Source organism: Cebidichthys violaceus, unplaced genomic scaffold (assembly GCF_023349555.1).
Source record: "Cebidichthys violaceus isolate CVI_PGR_0920_01 unplaced genomic scaffold, fCebVio1.0.p SCAF_23, whole genome shotgun sequence".
Taxonomy (NCBI): Eukaryota; Metazoa; Chordata; class Actinopteri; order Perciformes; family Stichaeidae; genus Cebidichthys; species Cebidichthys violaceus.
In genome coordinates, this window is record NW_027176406.1 from 5,082,791 (window position 1) to 5,099,078 (window position 16,288).

Consider the following 16,288-nt stretch of genomic DNA (forward strand, 5'->3'; position numbering starts at 1 on the left):
GTCTCATAATCCGCTCATGTGTCAAATATAACTACCTTGTCTCCGTCCTCTCCTGGTGGCCCAGGAGATCCCGCAGCCCCTGGCAGCCCTAAAGGTCCCAGTTCCCCATCATTCCCAGCCGGCCCCACAGGCCCCTTCTCTCCCTGGGGAACAGAAGGGAAAACAGCACACATCTAGCAAATGCTACAATACTTATTATCCTCATATAGCAGCATGACACATTGATTAATGGATCAAACCAGGAGGGAAACTCGCACCCAAGAAAGCAGGCTTGATCACATTCATATTTTTCCCTGCTTTTCTCTCTCTGTCTCCTTTGCCTGCCTCCTGCTCTCTGTCGCATAATGACACATTCCAAGGCGAGAGCACATGTTATTTATTACCCAATGGTGGGAGGTGATAGGACAGTATGTGTTAGAGAACATTGTTGCCGAAGAAACAAAATTAGCAATGTTCCAAATCTTACTGGCTCGCCTTTCTCTCCCATCGGCCCAGCAGGACCCACGCCGCCGGACCGTCCTGGCTGGCCAATAGCGCCTGCCGGCCCAGCAGGGCCCCTCTCTCCGGTGGCACCCTGAAAAAAAAGAGGAGACAGAGAGATGAGGTGAGCATGATGCACTCTTTGATTTAATGTGGTGGTCACGATCAGTGATCACCATGGAAACAGCCTCCTGCTTCATATGTCCGAGCATTTTTTAGACCATAGAAGCTGGCAGAGAGCAGGGGATGGGATGGAACGGAATTTAACAAAATCAGACTTACAATAGGTCCTGCGACACCAGGTAGGCCCTCTCCTCCCTTCAGACCTGCAGGACCCTGGAGATGCACATAAACAGCCTTCACAATCACGCGACAACCGCATCCATTGCAAGTTTTACCATCAGTGAAGTAAGTTTTCATTTTCAAAACTCTATTCGTGACAGGCAGGATTTTAACTTGAACTGTGATCTAATTGCAAGCTGCACATTTCAAAGGATCTTGTGTTAAGTTTGGTATTTTAGTTTTTTTCCATGCGAATGAGCAAAATACTACCGAATGCTGAATAAGACATTTTAGGCAAACAAAATGGTACATTTAACTTTCATGTTCTAAAATCACACTGTGAAAGGGTTAAAGTTGTAAGACGAAAACAACTCCCAGACCCGACAACGTCGTAGTAGTGACCTGTCAATCACAAGGAAGTCAAGCCCTAAAGCATACCCTGCTTTATCGTCTATTTTACTCTAAATGGGACTTTAATTTACTAAATAGACATCATGCCGTGTTGAAGTAGAGCTGAAACGAGCAATTATGACTATAAACTCATGTTTACAATGTTTACTGAGGTAATAAACCTCCTGGTTGACAGTGAGAAATGGTGAGGATGTGAGATGTATGAGAGTTTACGCTACCATTACACCAGGGGTCCCTCTGCTCCCTCTGAAGCCTTGCAGCCCAGCAGGGCCACTTTTCCCTGAGGCTCCTGATGGACCTGGGTCTCCCTGGAAACCACACATACACACACATATGTGATTAGATAAAAGGCAAGTAGCGAGCAGACAGCAGGCCCTTATGCAGTCATAAATCACACCAAACCAGCAAGTCACACCAAGAAGCACCATTTATCTTTTATGAGCCATAATACACTCAACACCGCGAGGTTTCCTCTGTTATTTATTAGCAAATTAGAGGGTGGGATGAGACCCAGGAGATAAGATATGCAATAGGCAGTGCTGAGAGAGTCCTTGGGCTTTATCTAATATCACAATAATAACGCGATGCTGGCAAGTGATTATGGTCCTGACATTATGATGAAAACTACTCACCTTAGCACCCTCCTTTCCAGCAGATCCTGGTAAACCATGCTCACCAGGTGGTCCTGGTGATCCTGGATGGCCTCTGTCTCCAGTTGGTCCTGTCTCACCAGATTTGCCCTGAAAACAAGCAAGTTACATGACACATACAGTATCTCATAACAGTTATTTAAAAACATGCTGTCTTAAATACACAGCTGTGTGCATAACAATCAACTAATACCATTGGCTGATCTTCTCACCTGTGGTCCTACAACACCTAAGGGGCCGGGGGGTCCATTTTTGCCTTGGAAGCCCTGAAGAATAAGACAAGTAAGTCTCAGAGTTGAAACGGAGTCGATAGGATGCACACAGGGCAGGTAATCTTGGTAGAGGCCTTCCAACTTGCACTCTTCAGTAATCAGTAATTCAATGCTGAAGTCATAGCTTTCTACTTGTTTGCTGCGTTGACACCTGCAGTAGATCATGTTGACTTTCAGCTCTCTGACAAGTGAATTCTGGTAAAAATACTAAATGTGTAGCCTTATTGAGATTAAAAGTTACTCACTGGTTCCCCTCTCTGGCCTGGATGACCCGGTAATCCATCTTTTCCGGGTGGACCCTGAAAGGGAAGCGTTTTATCACATCATTGTCATGAACTGGACATATTCAAACTTGACCATGGGGTAAAAACGAGTGATGGTAAATCACAGGGCAATCACTGTACAGTATATCATAGCTCACTCACATTGGGCCCTCTAAGTCCTGGTTCACCGTTTCGTCCCTGTGGTCCTTGGGGGCCCTAGGAAACAATAACACAGATTGTCTCAAACCCCAGATTGTAGTTTCTGGTGCTTGGCCTACACTGATTTGAGACTGAGATGCCAAGATATTTTTCAGGCTTTATATCTATGGTCTTTTTTAGACACTGTATGTACAGTATTTTCCATGAGGCAAAAGATTACCTGTTCTCCTGGGGAACCTGGAGGACCGTCTTGTCCAGCAGAACCCTACCAGTTGGACAAGGCACAAGACATGAAGACACAAAAACATGAGCCACTCAAGCATTTCTAGTTTTCTGTCCGCCAGCAAATCTTTAGCTTTCCCAAGATGGTCTTTGAGGGTGAGAGTGAAAACTGAGGCATCCCCTGCCAGACAGTCGCTTCTCATTGCTCCAGATGGCCTGTCATCTAGAAGTGAACAGCAACATCCACTTCCAACTCGGTCAGCGCATTCATCCATACTTTATGAGACAGCCAGGTGTGTGTTTATGTGACTGTAAATGTTTGTGCATATGTTTTTCTTTATGTCACTGTTTGTGTGTGTATGTCAGTCTAATCTCACCTTTTCTCCAGGCTTTCCAGTGGGCCCCTTTGCTCCTCTTCCACCCCGGGCTCCCTATTGGAAAACAAACAACTGTCTGATTAGCACTCATCCGGAGGTGGAAGATAAACGTCTGGTGAAAACACTGCGGTGATGCAACAATGTGCCTCCCACAAGTTGTGGTACACCGATGGTATCTAATTAGCGCAAATACAGCTTTATACAGAGAGAAAAGGAAATGGTGGTGTGGGCATGGCACCTATAGCTGTACTCACATTAGGACCTCTTTGGCCCCCGGGCCCCGGCTGACCAGCTGGACCCTGGATTGTAAAAGGTCAAACAATTATTCATCAGCTCCCACACAGAAAAGTTTACAAATTCTGAAGTGGCCAGAATGGGGAAAAAAATGTCCTCACCCTTCGTCCTTTCTCTCCTGAGACCCCGGCCCCACCAGGGAAGCCAAGTGATCCCTGGAGACAAACGTAGAGGTTAATCAGCCTCAGCCATCCATTTATCACACGTCACCCCTGATGCCTCATTATTGTATAATTAACTACTGTATCAAATTAAAGCAAATCTAATCCACGAGCCCAACACAGCCTTAAATACACCATTCATCAACATGTAATGAATTGATGTCACTAATGAACTATTAATAAAATAGACTTTTTTTAATAAGCCATTTATCATCCTTTATTTTTAATCAGACAGGAAACAGTCCAGCCAAAGACGCATTTTGCTGGTTAAGGCTTCGATAAAGGAACCAGAGGACACATTAAATGATGATAATAGCTCGTCAATGCCAAATCACCTTAGAACCTTGTCTTCCAGGGTATCCTGGCAATCCAGGCACACCAAGTTTGCCCTACAGAGAGACCGACAGAATAAGAGGGCAGGAAGAAAGGAACCAGAGAAATATTAAGAAGAAAAGTGCATGAAAACCATTTAATTACGATGTGTATGACATACTGCTGACTATGCATGCACCAAATACAGCAGGATGTCTTTAAATTAATGCATATAGTGATGACAGAAAGATTAAATGCTTAATACATGCACACTGTTTCAGTGGCAGCTTTGCCCTAGGAATGGGCTGTAATTAGATGTAATAAATGTGCGGGCATTAAAATCCATATGTTCAGTATTTCAGGGATTTTCAGACACTAATGTTATCAGAAAGTTTTGTCACAGCTGAAAACTGAGCTAAAGAAATGTAACTCTACTACCTCACATTACCAGGGCTGTAACAGCACAACGCAGGTTTAGAGTTTTTGGTAGCACTTTACAATGGTTTAACAATATGGTAATATGGTGCTATTACTGGAGTAATAACCTGATAATAATGATGTAATATAGGTTGATATTTTCACGTTTCACATTCCAAGCATGCCTTTCAGTTTTACTGTAATGCTGTGCAAATTATATGTTTAATGTTGTGATTTGTTCCCTGGAAACACAACGTCAGTTTGTGTGTAATAACATGAATCAAGGCTGCAAAATACTTAACTGCCTGTTTCCAGGTAATCATTATGCTTTTTGTTGTTTAGTTAAATCTAATATTACCATGAAATTAAATAGAAACAGGTAATGTGTTAACAGGTGACACGTCACAGCATGAAATTACCAATTTCAACTTCCAATAATTTTCATGTGATTTTGAAGGTGTTCAAAACACTGATGGTAGCCTTTAATATTGTGAAAAAAATCAATCTATATTATTATTATTGTAATCAGGTTATTACCCCATTAACCACCATAGTCACCATATTACAATTTGTTCATCCAAATGTTGCACTAATATATCCATTTTGTTAGCAGGTTACCATATTGTTATATAATAATATTAAACAGATATACCCATTAATACCAAACTATGACCTGGTTATTCATTTAGAATTACATAGTACTATATAATTATGACCTCTTATCAAATTGTCACCCCCACCCCCATAACATGTTATTACTCAGCTGTAATGTAAAGTGCCACTGAGTCTTCTTGTAATTTGGCAGCTTTTGTGTCCCAACCCTGTCCTGTAAAGTAAATCTTTTAAAAAATTGTACCTTCTCGCCAGCTATCCCGAGAGCTCCTGAATCTCCCAAGGGTCCTGTTTGGCCCTTTGGCCCTTCTGGTCCATCCTCTCCACGAGCACCAGAAGCTCCGTTATCACCCTAAAGTCAAGAATGAGAGTACACGGGGAGATGACAATTTTATTTCCACTCCAATAGAGAATAACAGAGAAAGTTATACTGAGGCTTGTGATTTGTGGGCCGCTCTCACCCTGTCTCCCTTGATGCCCATATCACCTTTGAACCCAGGGAAGCCATCTTCCCCCTGTGATGCGATGAGGAGAGGTGATAAATGGCATCATTACTTTGTAACTCATCAAGTGTCCTACCAGTCACAATCCACAGTTTGACAACAGAATAAAGACTCACTATCTGTTTCACTCACCTTCTCTCCTTTGCTTCCCTTTAGACCCCTAACTCCATCTCCTCCCTGTGAAAAAGTAGGAAAACACTTAATTTAACAAGAACGTAACATCACTCACAAGTCTGCTCTCAAGAAAAGACTGTGAACATCACACAGGAAAAACACTGGTTGCCTGCATTTCCAGAAATACCCCATCTTAAAACTGAAATGATTTATAAGTGTGTATTGATTTTCTCTTTCGCTTTGTATTAAGTAGTTATTGACCTTACATTCATTTCAAATTGATGATTTCCAACAAGGTCAGGCTTCCCCTGAAGGATGTTGATCTAAGCTACCAGATACAATACCAGATTTGTGAATGTGACAAAAACAAATACCAAACAGGATGCAATTTCATGACAACCCTACTTGAATTCCTCAATTTCAAAAGCACACTCAAAGCACTTTCAAAATGGACTGCTCCACACCTACGCACACAGCTCTGCTCTATCTGACTCTGACATCTCTTCCATCCATCAAATGTCTCCCACTCTGTTGTTAGCAGTCCCCTTCAAAACCGAGGAGCATTCCCTCCACCTGTCACCTGTCAGTCATAGACTCAAACAGCTTGTCCGTCACATGGTAGACATACTAATAAAATGAAATGTTCGAAGGAATAAACATCTCAGCGGACATTACTCCTGAGATCATGATGCGTTTATGTCTCACCTTGACTCCACGGGTCCCTGGATACCCAACGGGCCCCTGAGCGCCTGATAAACCCTTCATAAAAAAACAAAAGGTATTCTTTAGTCTTAGACAGCAGCAGGCAGCAACAATGCATTTATCTGACAACATTTGAATAAGCATTGCACTCAGTCATTGTATCCTATCCGTAATTGTCAATACGCATTGATGTTGCAGATGAGTGCATGCTGCTGACTCTTAATGAGCTTATCCTCTTGCCCAATAAAGATGATGACACTGTAGGAAGACAGTGATTATATTGATAAGAGTGAGCTTTGTTGCAACTTAATGATAGTGAGTTACAATAGATTGCAAGAAACACCATGATATTGCACTTATAATATCTTTCTATGACACTACACTAGACAGGCCGCAGATATGCAGTTACCCACTTGGATGCCTTTCTCTCCCGCGGGGCCCTCTCTTCCTGGATGACCCTGAAACAGGAAAATAGGAATCAGATTGATTTAGCACCACTGCAAATACATCATTACTGCATCACACCTTGATGGAAATATCCGAATGCAACCAACCAGTGAAAGAGAGGAAATGCCAGCGGCACTGAGACTGAAGTACCATAAAAACATCATTGTGTGTCACAAAGCTTTGCAGAACAAAACAGGGAGCATCAAGTGAAACTCATTCAAATGTGTCGGACTGCAATCTAAAGAGATTAATTCTTAGAGATGAGGAAATCCTCGCTGTTTGAAGTTGGGTTTTTTTCCATTCTAAATGTCATACTGCTTTGGATCAATTCCAGAAATGGCTCCTGTGGCCCCCCCCCCCCCACATATTTATATATGTCAACATTCACAGCTATTTGGTTGTATTTATTGTTGGTATAACATTATTTGAGCTTGTATTTGGAAATTGCTGTACTGGAAGGCTGTACGATAGGCTACTGTAGAGACTGGTCGCCTGGGTCTAGTTATTATGTGGTGTAGATAGGTTTTTGCTTGTGTATATAGTTTTGTGTATGTTTTTACCCGTTCTATAAAAGAAAAATAATTAAATAAAATGGATGAACAACGTGAGCCAAATGTGAAGTCTCTTCTATTAAATGGAGTGATGTTGTGGAGCAGTGATTCAGTTCTCTTGACACTTGACCACAGAGTTGACTGATAACGGAGCAGCAGTAGGCTCTCAATGCAATGGCATGCATGCATATATATGCATGTTTATGTGTTTGTGCTAATGCATGCAGTTGTACATTTTGTGTGTACTTACGGTTGGGCCATCAATGCCTGGTAGTCCCTGCATGCCGTGTTTCCCCTGGGGTCCCTACGTAGGACAGAGAGAGGTATGAATACTGAGATGAGCTTCAGATATTAAATTGTAATGGAGCCTAAGAGACCACATTTCCCACTTTGCTGCTCCTCGACCAAACATATTGTATTTATGACTAAGTCCACTTTTTATTTCTTTTATCAGTCTAGCCTCATGATGCGCGCTGGCCAAGGCCATCCCTAGTGTCTGTTTTGCCTGTGTGTGTTTCTTGTGTATTGATTTCCTGTCTAGCTCTGTCTCGTCTGAATGGGAGCCAGAAGTGGTTGGGTTGTACTCTCTAGCTCCACCGGCCTCCCCTGGGTATGTGATGACAGGGGTCACGAGGTCACTGCTTTAATTCTAAAATTAAGTGAGAGACATGCTACGTACCTTCTCTCCTGGCAATCCAATGGGACCCTGAGGACCAGGCAAGCCCTGGACCAGAACAAAGCATCAATCAGGTTAAGTGTCACAAGACTAGGAGAAGGCTCAGAGTTTAAGGTTTTGCTAGAGTCTGTGTGTATGCGTGTGTATGTAAGAGTCATGAGCAGAATGTGTGGATGTCCTTGTGTGAGATGGTGGCTGGAAGGATTGTAGACATCCTGGTAAGCTAAAAAAAAATGATTAAACCGTTTTTATATGACCGTAATGTCTCTGACGACATTTAAAAATTACATTTTATTACCATGGGGTGAACATCTTGTATCTCCAAAAACATGAGGTAATAAAAACAGCCTTGTAGACTCACTACATTTTAGTGTCATGCAATGGGATTGCTTTTATGAGCCCAAAAGGACAGAGAATTGTCTACACCTCTAGAAGAGCAATTAAACCTTCAGTTGAAGTCAAAAATAGAACTGAAACAGTTTTTGTGCCACAATAATATGTCTGTGTCTGAGAGAGAGAGCAAATATGTTATGCAACTTGCAAGTGGTGGTGCATATTTGAAGCATGTCTATATGACTTGAATAAATGTATAGGATGTGTAATGAGTGGATTAATTCTCATAGCGACAGGACAGTTTTTTTGTGCTGGGACAGTACCTGGACTCCTGGATTTCCCTGTTGACCTGGGGGCCCTATCTCTCCAGCTGGACCCTGACAACAACAAATAGTCACAACCTCCACTTGAACTTTGTCATAAGCTCATTATCACATGAGTGGCTAACAGGTTTATTAGAAGGCCACACTAATCCACTTCAGATGATCTTTCAGTAGCTGAGATCCCTTTGAAAAAGTGTTACCCTCATGCACATTTTCATACAACTATTTTGACATATATATAACAGTGGGTGATGAAGGTAGCAGGACTGACCAAGTTGCCCTTTGACCCTTGTACTCCATCAGTTCCACGAATACCCTGACAAATACAAGATGTCAGAATTTTTTTTATGAAATATCAACGTGTGATCGAAAAAAGAGACAGTTCAATAGCTTCCTTGTTATCTTCAATGGCATATTGATGATTCCAAGGAACAGAGGTCCCTTTATAGAGATGAAGAGACTGATAAGCTTCTAATCTTCAGCAATCAAGGCGATGTTGACTTACCGGCTGACCAGGTGGGCCAGGTGGTCCCCTTGGCCCAACAAGACCCCGAGAGCCCTGGAGACAAAACATAGCAAATAGTCAGCAGCTAACTTGCATTCATGATGAGATGGGTTGAGTGTGGAATACTAAATCATAAATCTGAACTAAGCAGAGAGAGAGAGAGAGAGAGAGAGGAAAGGGCAGAAACAAATAATATATTTGTGTGTGTGTGTGTGTGTGTGTGTGTGTGTGTGTGTGTGTGTGTGTGTGTGTGTGTGTGTGTGTGTGTGTGTGTGGGCACATCTGGTTTTATATGTGCTAGCTACGGAGACTGCACTAGCCTGTGTTTGCGGGAGTGTTTGTGCGCTCTGTTTTTGTCAGCCTTCCTCTTTGTAGGCTGGCCAAGCCACCTGTTCCAAAGCCACATCTGTGATCTCCAGGGAAGTGATTGATATGGAAATATAATCATTCAGGCCAGGATTTTATCTCTTCCCTTTCCGACTCGCTCCCTCTTTCCTCTCTCCTTCTCTCTTATCTCTTTCACATCCAAACCAAATTTCTGCCTCGCATTTGTCGCTCGCTGCCTCACTTTTCCCATCGCTCCCTCCCTCTCTCTTTCATCAAAACAGCCAACTCCTCTCCTTTCTTGTATCTTTGTAGTTTTACACAGCTTTCCTAATATGTCTTATGGCACTCTGTTTCTCCCTGAATTGGGTGATCCATTTGGAGGGACAGAACCCCGCTGAGCCCCAACCTCACCTACTGGGAGGAAGATGGAGAGTGAGTCACAACCAATCAACCAGTGTTCGCCGCAGAGCTACACGGAAAAAAAATGACAGCTTCTGCAACAGTGCTCTACAGATCGTTGTGGTTTCTCTCTGATCCAAAGTTATTTTGCTGGCAGAATAACACATGTTATGTATGTGTTTATGCCATTGTATACTAAACTTACCTTTCTCTCTTAATGCTACGGTGAACATTGTTGCAGTACTGCATTCATACGGTTTGACCGTCCTAGTTTTATATCGTGCAGTGTTTCTAAAGTTCTCTTCATGTAAAGTATGAGCAGTAGATTTTGTGCTTGTGTAAGTTCTTCTGTAAGATTGTTGGCTGAAACTGATGCTTGAGCTAAAATCTAGTGATCTCCTATACAATCCCCTCATGGTTTGTCGTGGAAATCATCAATTTCTGTGATTCTGTGTGAGCGTATTTCTGAGAACCCAAAGCACGGACTTGATAAATACATCCACTCCATTAAGTATTTTCTATGTAGAGAAGCAATAGATATTAAATATTGCATTATGTCGTTCCAGATAGTGTTACTCACGGGCTCGCCTGGTTGCCCTCTTGGCCCCACAGGTCCGTCAGATCCCTGAATTAACAAAGACGGAAACAGATTCAACACATAAATCTCATGCACCTTTCTAAGTCAACCTCAGCAGTGGATACATTTATATCCCCACAGACATAATCTGTGAAAATAGCTCATTAATGAAATTCACTGCCTGACAGATAAGACTCAACTATCTTCGAGCAAAGACTAATACAGCGCTCTCTCAAATTTCCCCAACCCGCCTGAATGGATTGATACTATCTTGACAGCGCTTCTATCGTTCATATTTTCAATTCTAAGCCAGGATGCACTGCATAGCTTTCATGTCTTTTGCAAACCGTAATACTGAATGAACTAAGGCCAGCGTATCGTAATTAAATTCAAGAGTTTATGACTTCATTTCAGTAAAGCTTTGATCTACGGTGCTTTACCTTCTAAACGGTTTGTAAAATTGATTCACTGATCTGGAAACCTTGGGTGATGGAAAAATTAAGAAAGACAATGCACTGCTGCGGGATGTATTTTCTAGGCTTTGTTTGTTGCAAATAAATTTTGCAAAGTACCGTGCACTCACCTTTTCTCCTGGCTCTCCAACAGGCCCATGAGGACCCGGCTTTCCTCTGTCCCCCTACAAGATAAAAGCATTAGCCACAAGCCTCAAGATATTTGGGACTGTTCTGTTTCTGGCAGAGCAGAAACCAGCAGATGCTTTTTAGTGTACACTGTCATCATAGAAATCACAATAATCATGATTGTAATGTGCAAACAATCACCTGCCATATGACGTGTGAGGTGTTGATGCATGCCGTGTTAGCGTGTTAGTACCCGAATGACAAAATAAATACAGTGTCAATGCTTTAAGTTACCAAATCGAACTCACTCTGTGTCCCTTGTCTCCTGGGAGACCTGGCAGGCCGTCAAAACCCCTGTCACCCTGAAAAGTAACAGAGAAGCAAGTGCATTAAACCCTGAAACACACACATACGGTAATGTGTAAACATTTGCAGAATTGTTCTGAAAGTCTCCCCTGGCAGAGCCTCCCATCTGCTCTGAGTACGTGTTGGGGAGAGGGAGTTTTCAGATTAGCTGTAGGTCTGCTAAAATGCTGCTTTGACTGATAAAGACTCTGCTGTTCAGTCAGACCCGGCATCAAGGGAGCCTGATTTATTTGCTAAGCTCTTCCTGCAGCTGTTAAGTATTGAGTTGCCTTGTTGTCAATACATATAATAAGCTGGGAGCTACCTTGAAGCTTACACTTGCAAGTAGGGATAGTTTGTTATCGTACAGGACCTTGCTGCCTAAACACGTGTGGTATTGTCGTGTTCATGGAAACAGGAAATTTAATTCATGGAAACTCAACACCAAACATGAACAATATGGTCTAAAAACTGGCAATGTGGCATTCACACAGTTTTGAACCTCAACTAATACCCAAATAAGCGGTAAGGTTGTAAGACCTTACCTTAGATCCTGCTTCTCCTGGAGCTCCACGACCTCCGTCAGCTCCCGCACGCCCCTACAAGATACACAATCCAATTAGGTTTTGCTTTACAGTACTATAGTATATATGGTATATATTTATATAATATAGTATGCTTTTAACACAATATGCAGATACATTTTCAGTGTGGAAACATGCAATATTTTAAATATCTAACCCTCTTTCCTGGCTTTCCATTAGTTCCAGGAGGGCCTTGCAACCCATGTGATCCCTATATAAGAAAGGAAAGAAGAAGACAAATGGAAAGATGTGTAAAAAAAAAAAAAGGCAGGAGAACAAAAGGAAATTAATAGTGTGGAAAAAGCTAGAAGTGTGGTAAAAATAATGTCTGGTCTTACGGGAGGGCCACTTTCTCCGCTGTCCCCTTTGAGCCCAGTGGAACCTGGTACTCCCTGCAAAATAAAAACAAGCATTCATTTAATCACGGCATAATGCATAGGAGCAATTCAACTCTTCACTCCTGATTTAGTACCAAAAAAAGAAGATACAAATAAGCTGACAACTAATTTTCTTAAATCTTTATTATGTGTTTATTTTTGCAACCCTGCAATGATTTCACAAGCAATTTGAACATACTGAGCATGCATAATGATGAGTTTAAGGTGGGAGAGAGAGAGTAGAGCTTGTGCCTGGTCAGGCAGAATGTGAAGTTGAGGTTAAAGGTTGCAGGAGCCCTTGAGATATGATGCAAATTTGGTCAAGGTCAGAGAGCCTTACCAGTGGGCCTGGTCGCCCTGCTAGACCCAGTGGACCTGAAGGTCCCTTCAGTGACAGCTGGAAGAAAAAAATAACTGGGTGGTTCATGTACGCTGCACAAGGTACATTTGACTTTTATTATGCAATGAATTGGTCTTCATACAGCATGAATGACAGTCACTGGTGTTATGATATAGCATGATGACACCAAAGTGTGTGTTTCTGGGAAGTGTACCTTCGTCTGTTGCAGTATAGCCTGTGCTTGTGCTTCCATGGGAGACACCACTGGTCCCTTCTGGGAATCACCTCCATACTGGAACTGGAGGCAATGGAAAAAGAGGAATCAGTTCCCACTGCAGGATTCCCCAAATGTAAATGAAGTTCAATCACACAGCCCCCCCTTGTGGTCATGCCACTACACCACATTGGGAATATGGTGTGCTCTGTGTGCGTGTTTGTTGTGTGTGCGTGAGCATGCATTAGTGCGCCATAAGATCTTACTGGTAGCATCAACAGGGTTCCTGGAGGACCTGGAATCCCATCAACCCCAGCAAGACCAGGACGTCCTTGGGGACCCTGAAAAGGAAGGTCGGGGAAATGGATAAACGTTGGCTACTGTGTCTGTGGGGGCGGGGGTGTGTGTGTGTGTGTGTGTGTGTGTGTGTGTGTGTGTGTGTGTGTGTGTGTGAGAGAAAGAGAAATAGAGAGGGTCTAAGTGGTGAGAAAAACAGCTCAGCAATCTAATCAAACAACCTTTGCACCGTTTCCATAGGGCATATTACACAAACACACACACACACACACCCTTATCTTCTGTTTACACATTGTAAATATCTATTTTAACAAGCCATTTAATGCAGCATTGAGTCATTACAATTGTGTTCATCAGATTACTGTTAGTCATCTGATAAGTATTCAAATTGGTAAAATACATTCCTCTACTGATAGAACATTTTCATGGATCAAGTGTAATTTTCTTGGTACTGTCTGTTATCAAATAACTGACACTTGTTTCTAGGAACAAGTGAAGCAGAAGTGGTTAAAATATGTTTAATTATCTTGTCTCATTGGTAAACCTTTTTATTTGGCATTAAGAACGTATATAATATATAAATATATATATATATATATAAATCTCAAAAATTCATAAAAATCTAGTAAACCATGCAGCAGACTAATGATATTCTAACTGAAGCATTTAATATTTACAGAATGTCCCCATAAGTTTTACATAAATCATTAAATATATGCGCTAATTTATGTATATGTATTAATCACTGGTGGACAGACGTAAGTGTGTTAAACAGTGTGTGTGTGTGTGTGGGTGTTCTTTTGTGATGAATAATGGATAAATACACTTATTCAAGCAACACGCACAAAAGAAAATCAGGTCACACATGTGTGAGTCAACATCAGTCCCTGAAGCCAGAATGTTCAGTTCAGGACTGGACATGTTTCAATGTGAGGTCACAGTTGAACCCACAGATCTGTCCCACAGGTGAAAGGGTCAAACTGGAGTGAAACTAAGCCAATGGGCCCAGGTCCGGGTCTAAGCCACACTCACCAATTCACCAGGATCTCCCCTGGGTCCTGGAGGGCCTGTTGGTCCAGCTGGGCCAGTGAGGCCCTGTGAAGGAAACATTCACAGCACTCAAACAAACATTGAAGAACATTGTGGCTTAGCTTTAAAAAAATGAAACTCTTCTCCATAATATTCCAACTCCCCAAATGCCTGACAATAATCCCTTTTTATTTTTTTATGTAATTTTCTTCTTCTTCTTTATGTAGTTTTTGAATCAAATTAATCACCTCATCATGTGTTTATAGACATAGTCTTTCGCAAAGTGCCATCTTGCATTGTGTTACAGTGCAGGGGTGTATTTTTATTGTGGTCACCCCTGAAAACCCTGTTTCCTATTCCGAAAACACTGCATCCTGATGGCTAGAATCCAAAATTCTCTACATTTTGCATCGCATCTGGATAGTTCCTGCTTCTAACATTTTACCACACCCTGTACAATCACAGAGACACGTTTGATATCTGTGTTCAGGCTGAATAGGCTTACCTGTGGCCCTGGTAGACCTGGGGGTCCTTCCACTAATGTACCCTAGACACAAGCACAGATAGAATGAAATGTACATTAGGAGAGCATAAACTAATCCCCATGCTCGTAACTAAAGCTACTAAACTATTCATGAAATGTCAGTTGAAGCTCACCGGCTCAATGATAGCGGGCTCTCCCTTCTGGCCCTTCTCTGCTCTGAGGCTAACCTGAGGAAGAGAAATAGGTGAATAGATGTGGAATGTTAGAAATCACTTGACACAGGCAATTGAAGACGTGACCTCTCACTTGATGTATGAGATTTACCTCTCCATCCCACGTCTCTGCTCTTTCCCGCTCTGCAAATTCAAAGCCGTCGTCATATACCTCGTACTCTTCATACTCTGACTCCGTGTCATTCTTGTAATCTTCATACTCGAGAACCTGTTAAGGAATGGAAAAAATCCATTCAGGTGAAGCGAATACCAAAATAAGCTCTCCGTGTGTTTGTGCTGAGGTGAAGGCATGTCTTACATTTGCATTTAACCTACCGCATATTCAGTAACAATCGGGCCTTCTGTTACCGTGGAAACTGAGAGATCATCGTAGAGGTCTCCGTAAAGGTCCTCTCCATGCTCCTCTATCACTGGCTTCTTCACTGGCTTGTCCTCCTGCAGGCCGACACACAGGCTCAAATTAGTCACTGCAAAGATGAACCAGGGGGACACTGAGCTCTTCTCATTAGCGCCGAGCACTTCCAAGTAAAGGCACATTTTGTAATGCATAGTATAAGTGTTTGCAAAACAGGTGGATTTTACAGGAATTAATTGATTTTCCGGGATACAGGTGTGCAGTTAATTACAATGCTTGAGCGTAATTAGCTGATGGACTACATCAGATTCTTGAGGCAGCATGGCAGAGATGGCAACAGCTACAGAAACAGCATGAGCATGAAAAATGAGGTTACTTGGCAAATTAGCAAATAATAAACATGAAGGAGACATACACAAACAATCCTTGTTTGTTGCAGTGGTAAGTTAAAATTGATTGGATTTAAAAAAAAAAAGATGATATACAATTGTGGCTTAGGCATATATTCACATTAAATGAACGGTCAACCCAATACTCATTCTGTATGTTTGCATACAGGAAGATATATAGTCAACTGTATGCACCATGCATACCATGCCTTTGGTATATATAGTATGCATGTACTACAGCATTTTCTACAAAAAGCATACACGCAGGCACAAGTCGTACAGTGAAATCATCAAACATTTAGGATGCGTTCTTCAAGTTTTTTGGAAGGGATGTAGTAGAGGTGATGATTGGGATGGTGCTGGTTAGTGGTGGTGGTAAGAAATTGGAGAGGGAAGAGGTGCTCTCTATGGTTAGGAGGTATTAAGGACGTGATCGGTTAGAACTGCAAATGGCAGGAGGGGGTTGGGGTGGAGGGCATCTACAAATAAACTTGTCTACCTCCTCGGTAACCTTTGATTCAGGCAAAGCGCTGGGCACCACAGTGGGGGCCTCAGCTGTGGAGTCAGGTTCATGTGTGGGCATCTCCATGAGGGTCTTGTCGAGCACTTCAGTGGGGATGACAGTTTCTCGGTCGCTCTTAATTTCTGGTAAATCTGTTGGCTGAAAAGGTTCTTGGGATAGATACTCAGG

The 16,288-nt window shown here is 42.2% G+C and overlaps 1 protein-coding gene across 1 annotated transcript in view; it reads right to left on the bottom strand.

Annotated features, from left to right (window-relative positions):
• LOC137878258 (collagen alpha-1(XI) chain-like) overlaps positions 1–16,275 on the bottom strand; it is a 31,309-nt gene extending 15,034 nt beyond the window's left edge. The window contains exons 1-38 of the mRNA XM_068718485.1: positions 16,097–16,275; positions 15,169–15,288; positions 14,945–15,061; positions 14,794–14,847; positions 14,642–14,683; positions 14,140–14,202; positions 13,077–13,151; positions 12,811–12,894; positions 12,597–12,653; positions 12,218–12,271; positions 12,037–12,090; positions 11,841–11,894; positions 11,259–11,312; positions 10,953–11,006; positions 10,373–10,417; positions 9,067–9,120; positions 8,833–8,877; positions 8,562–8,615; positions 7,909–7,953; positions 7,480–7,533; positions 6,645–6,689; positions 6,235–6,288; positions 5,548–5,592; positions 5,374–5,427; positions 5,157–5,264; positions 3,907–3,960; positions 3,512–3,565; positions 3,371–3,415; positions 3,117–3,170; positions 2,738–2,782; positions 2,521–2,574; positions 2,341–2,394; positions 2,036–2,089; positions 1,806–1,913; positions 1,392–1,481; positions 763–816; positions 467–574; positions 36–143 (exon numbers count right to left, since the gene is read on the bottom strand). Of these exons, the coding sequence (XP_068574586.1) occupies positions 36–143; positions 467–574; positions 763–816; positions 1,392–1,481; positions 1,806–1,913; positions 2,036–2,089; positions 2,341–2,394; positions 2,521–2,574; positions 2,738–2,782; positions 3,117–3,170; positions 3,371–3,415; positions 3,512–3,565; positions 3,907–3,960; positions 5,157–5,264; positions 5,374–5,427; positions 5,548–5,592; positions 6,235–6,288; positions 6,645–6,689; positions 7,480–7,533; positions 7,909–7,953; positions 8,562–8,615; positions 8,833–8,877; positions 9,067–9,120; positions 10,373–10,417; positions 10,953–11,006; positions 11,259–11,312; positions 11,841–11,894; positions 12,037–12,090; positions 12,218–12,271; positions 12,597–12,653; positions 12,811–12,894; positions 13,077–13,151; positions 14,140–14,202; positions 14,642–14,683; positions 14,794–14,847; positions 14,945–15,061; positions 15,169–15,288; positions 16,097–16,186 (2,457 nt within the window). The 5' untranslated portion in view covers positions 16,187–16,275. The remainder of the gene's footprint in view (positions 1–35; positions 144–466; positions 575–762; positions 817–1,391; positions 1,482–1,805; positions 1,914–2,035; positions 2,090–2,340; positions 2,395–2,520; positions 2,575–2,737; positions 2,783–3,116; positions 3,171–3,370; positions 3,416–3,511; positions 3,566–3,906; positions 3,961–5,156; positions 5,265–5,373; positions 5,428–5,547; positions 5,593–6,234; positions 6,289–6,644; positions 6,690–7,479; positions 7,534–7,908; positions 7,954–8,561; positions 8,616–8,832; positions 8,878–9,066; positions 9,121–10,372; positions 10,418–10,952; positions 11,007–11,258; positions 11,313–11,840; positions 11,895–12,036; positions 12,091–12,217; positions 12,272–12,596; positions 12,654–12,810; positions 12,895–13,076; positions 13,152–14,139; positions 14,203–14,641; positions 14,684–14,793; positions 14,848–14,944; positions 15,062–15,168; positions 15,289–16,096) is intronic.
• Between the last annotated feature and the right edge of the window lie 13 nt (positions 16,276–16,288).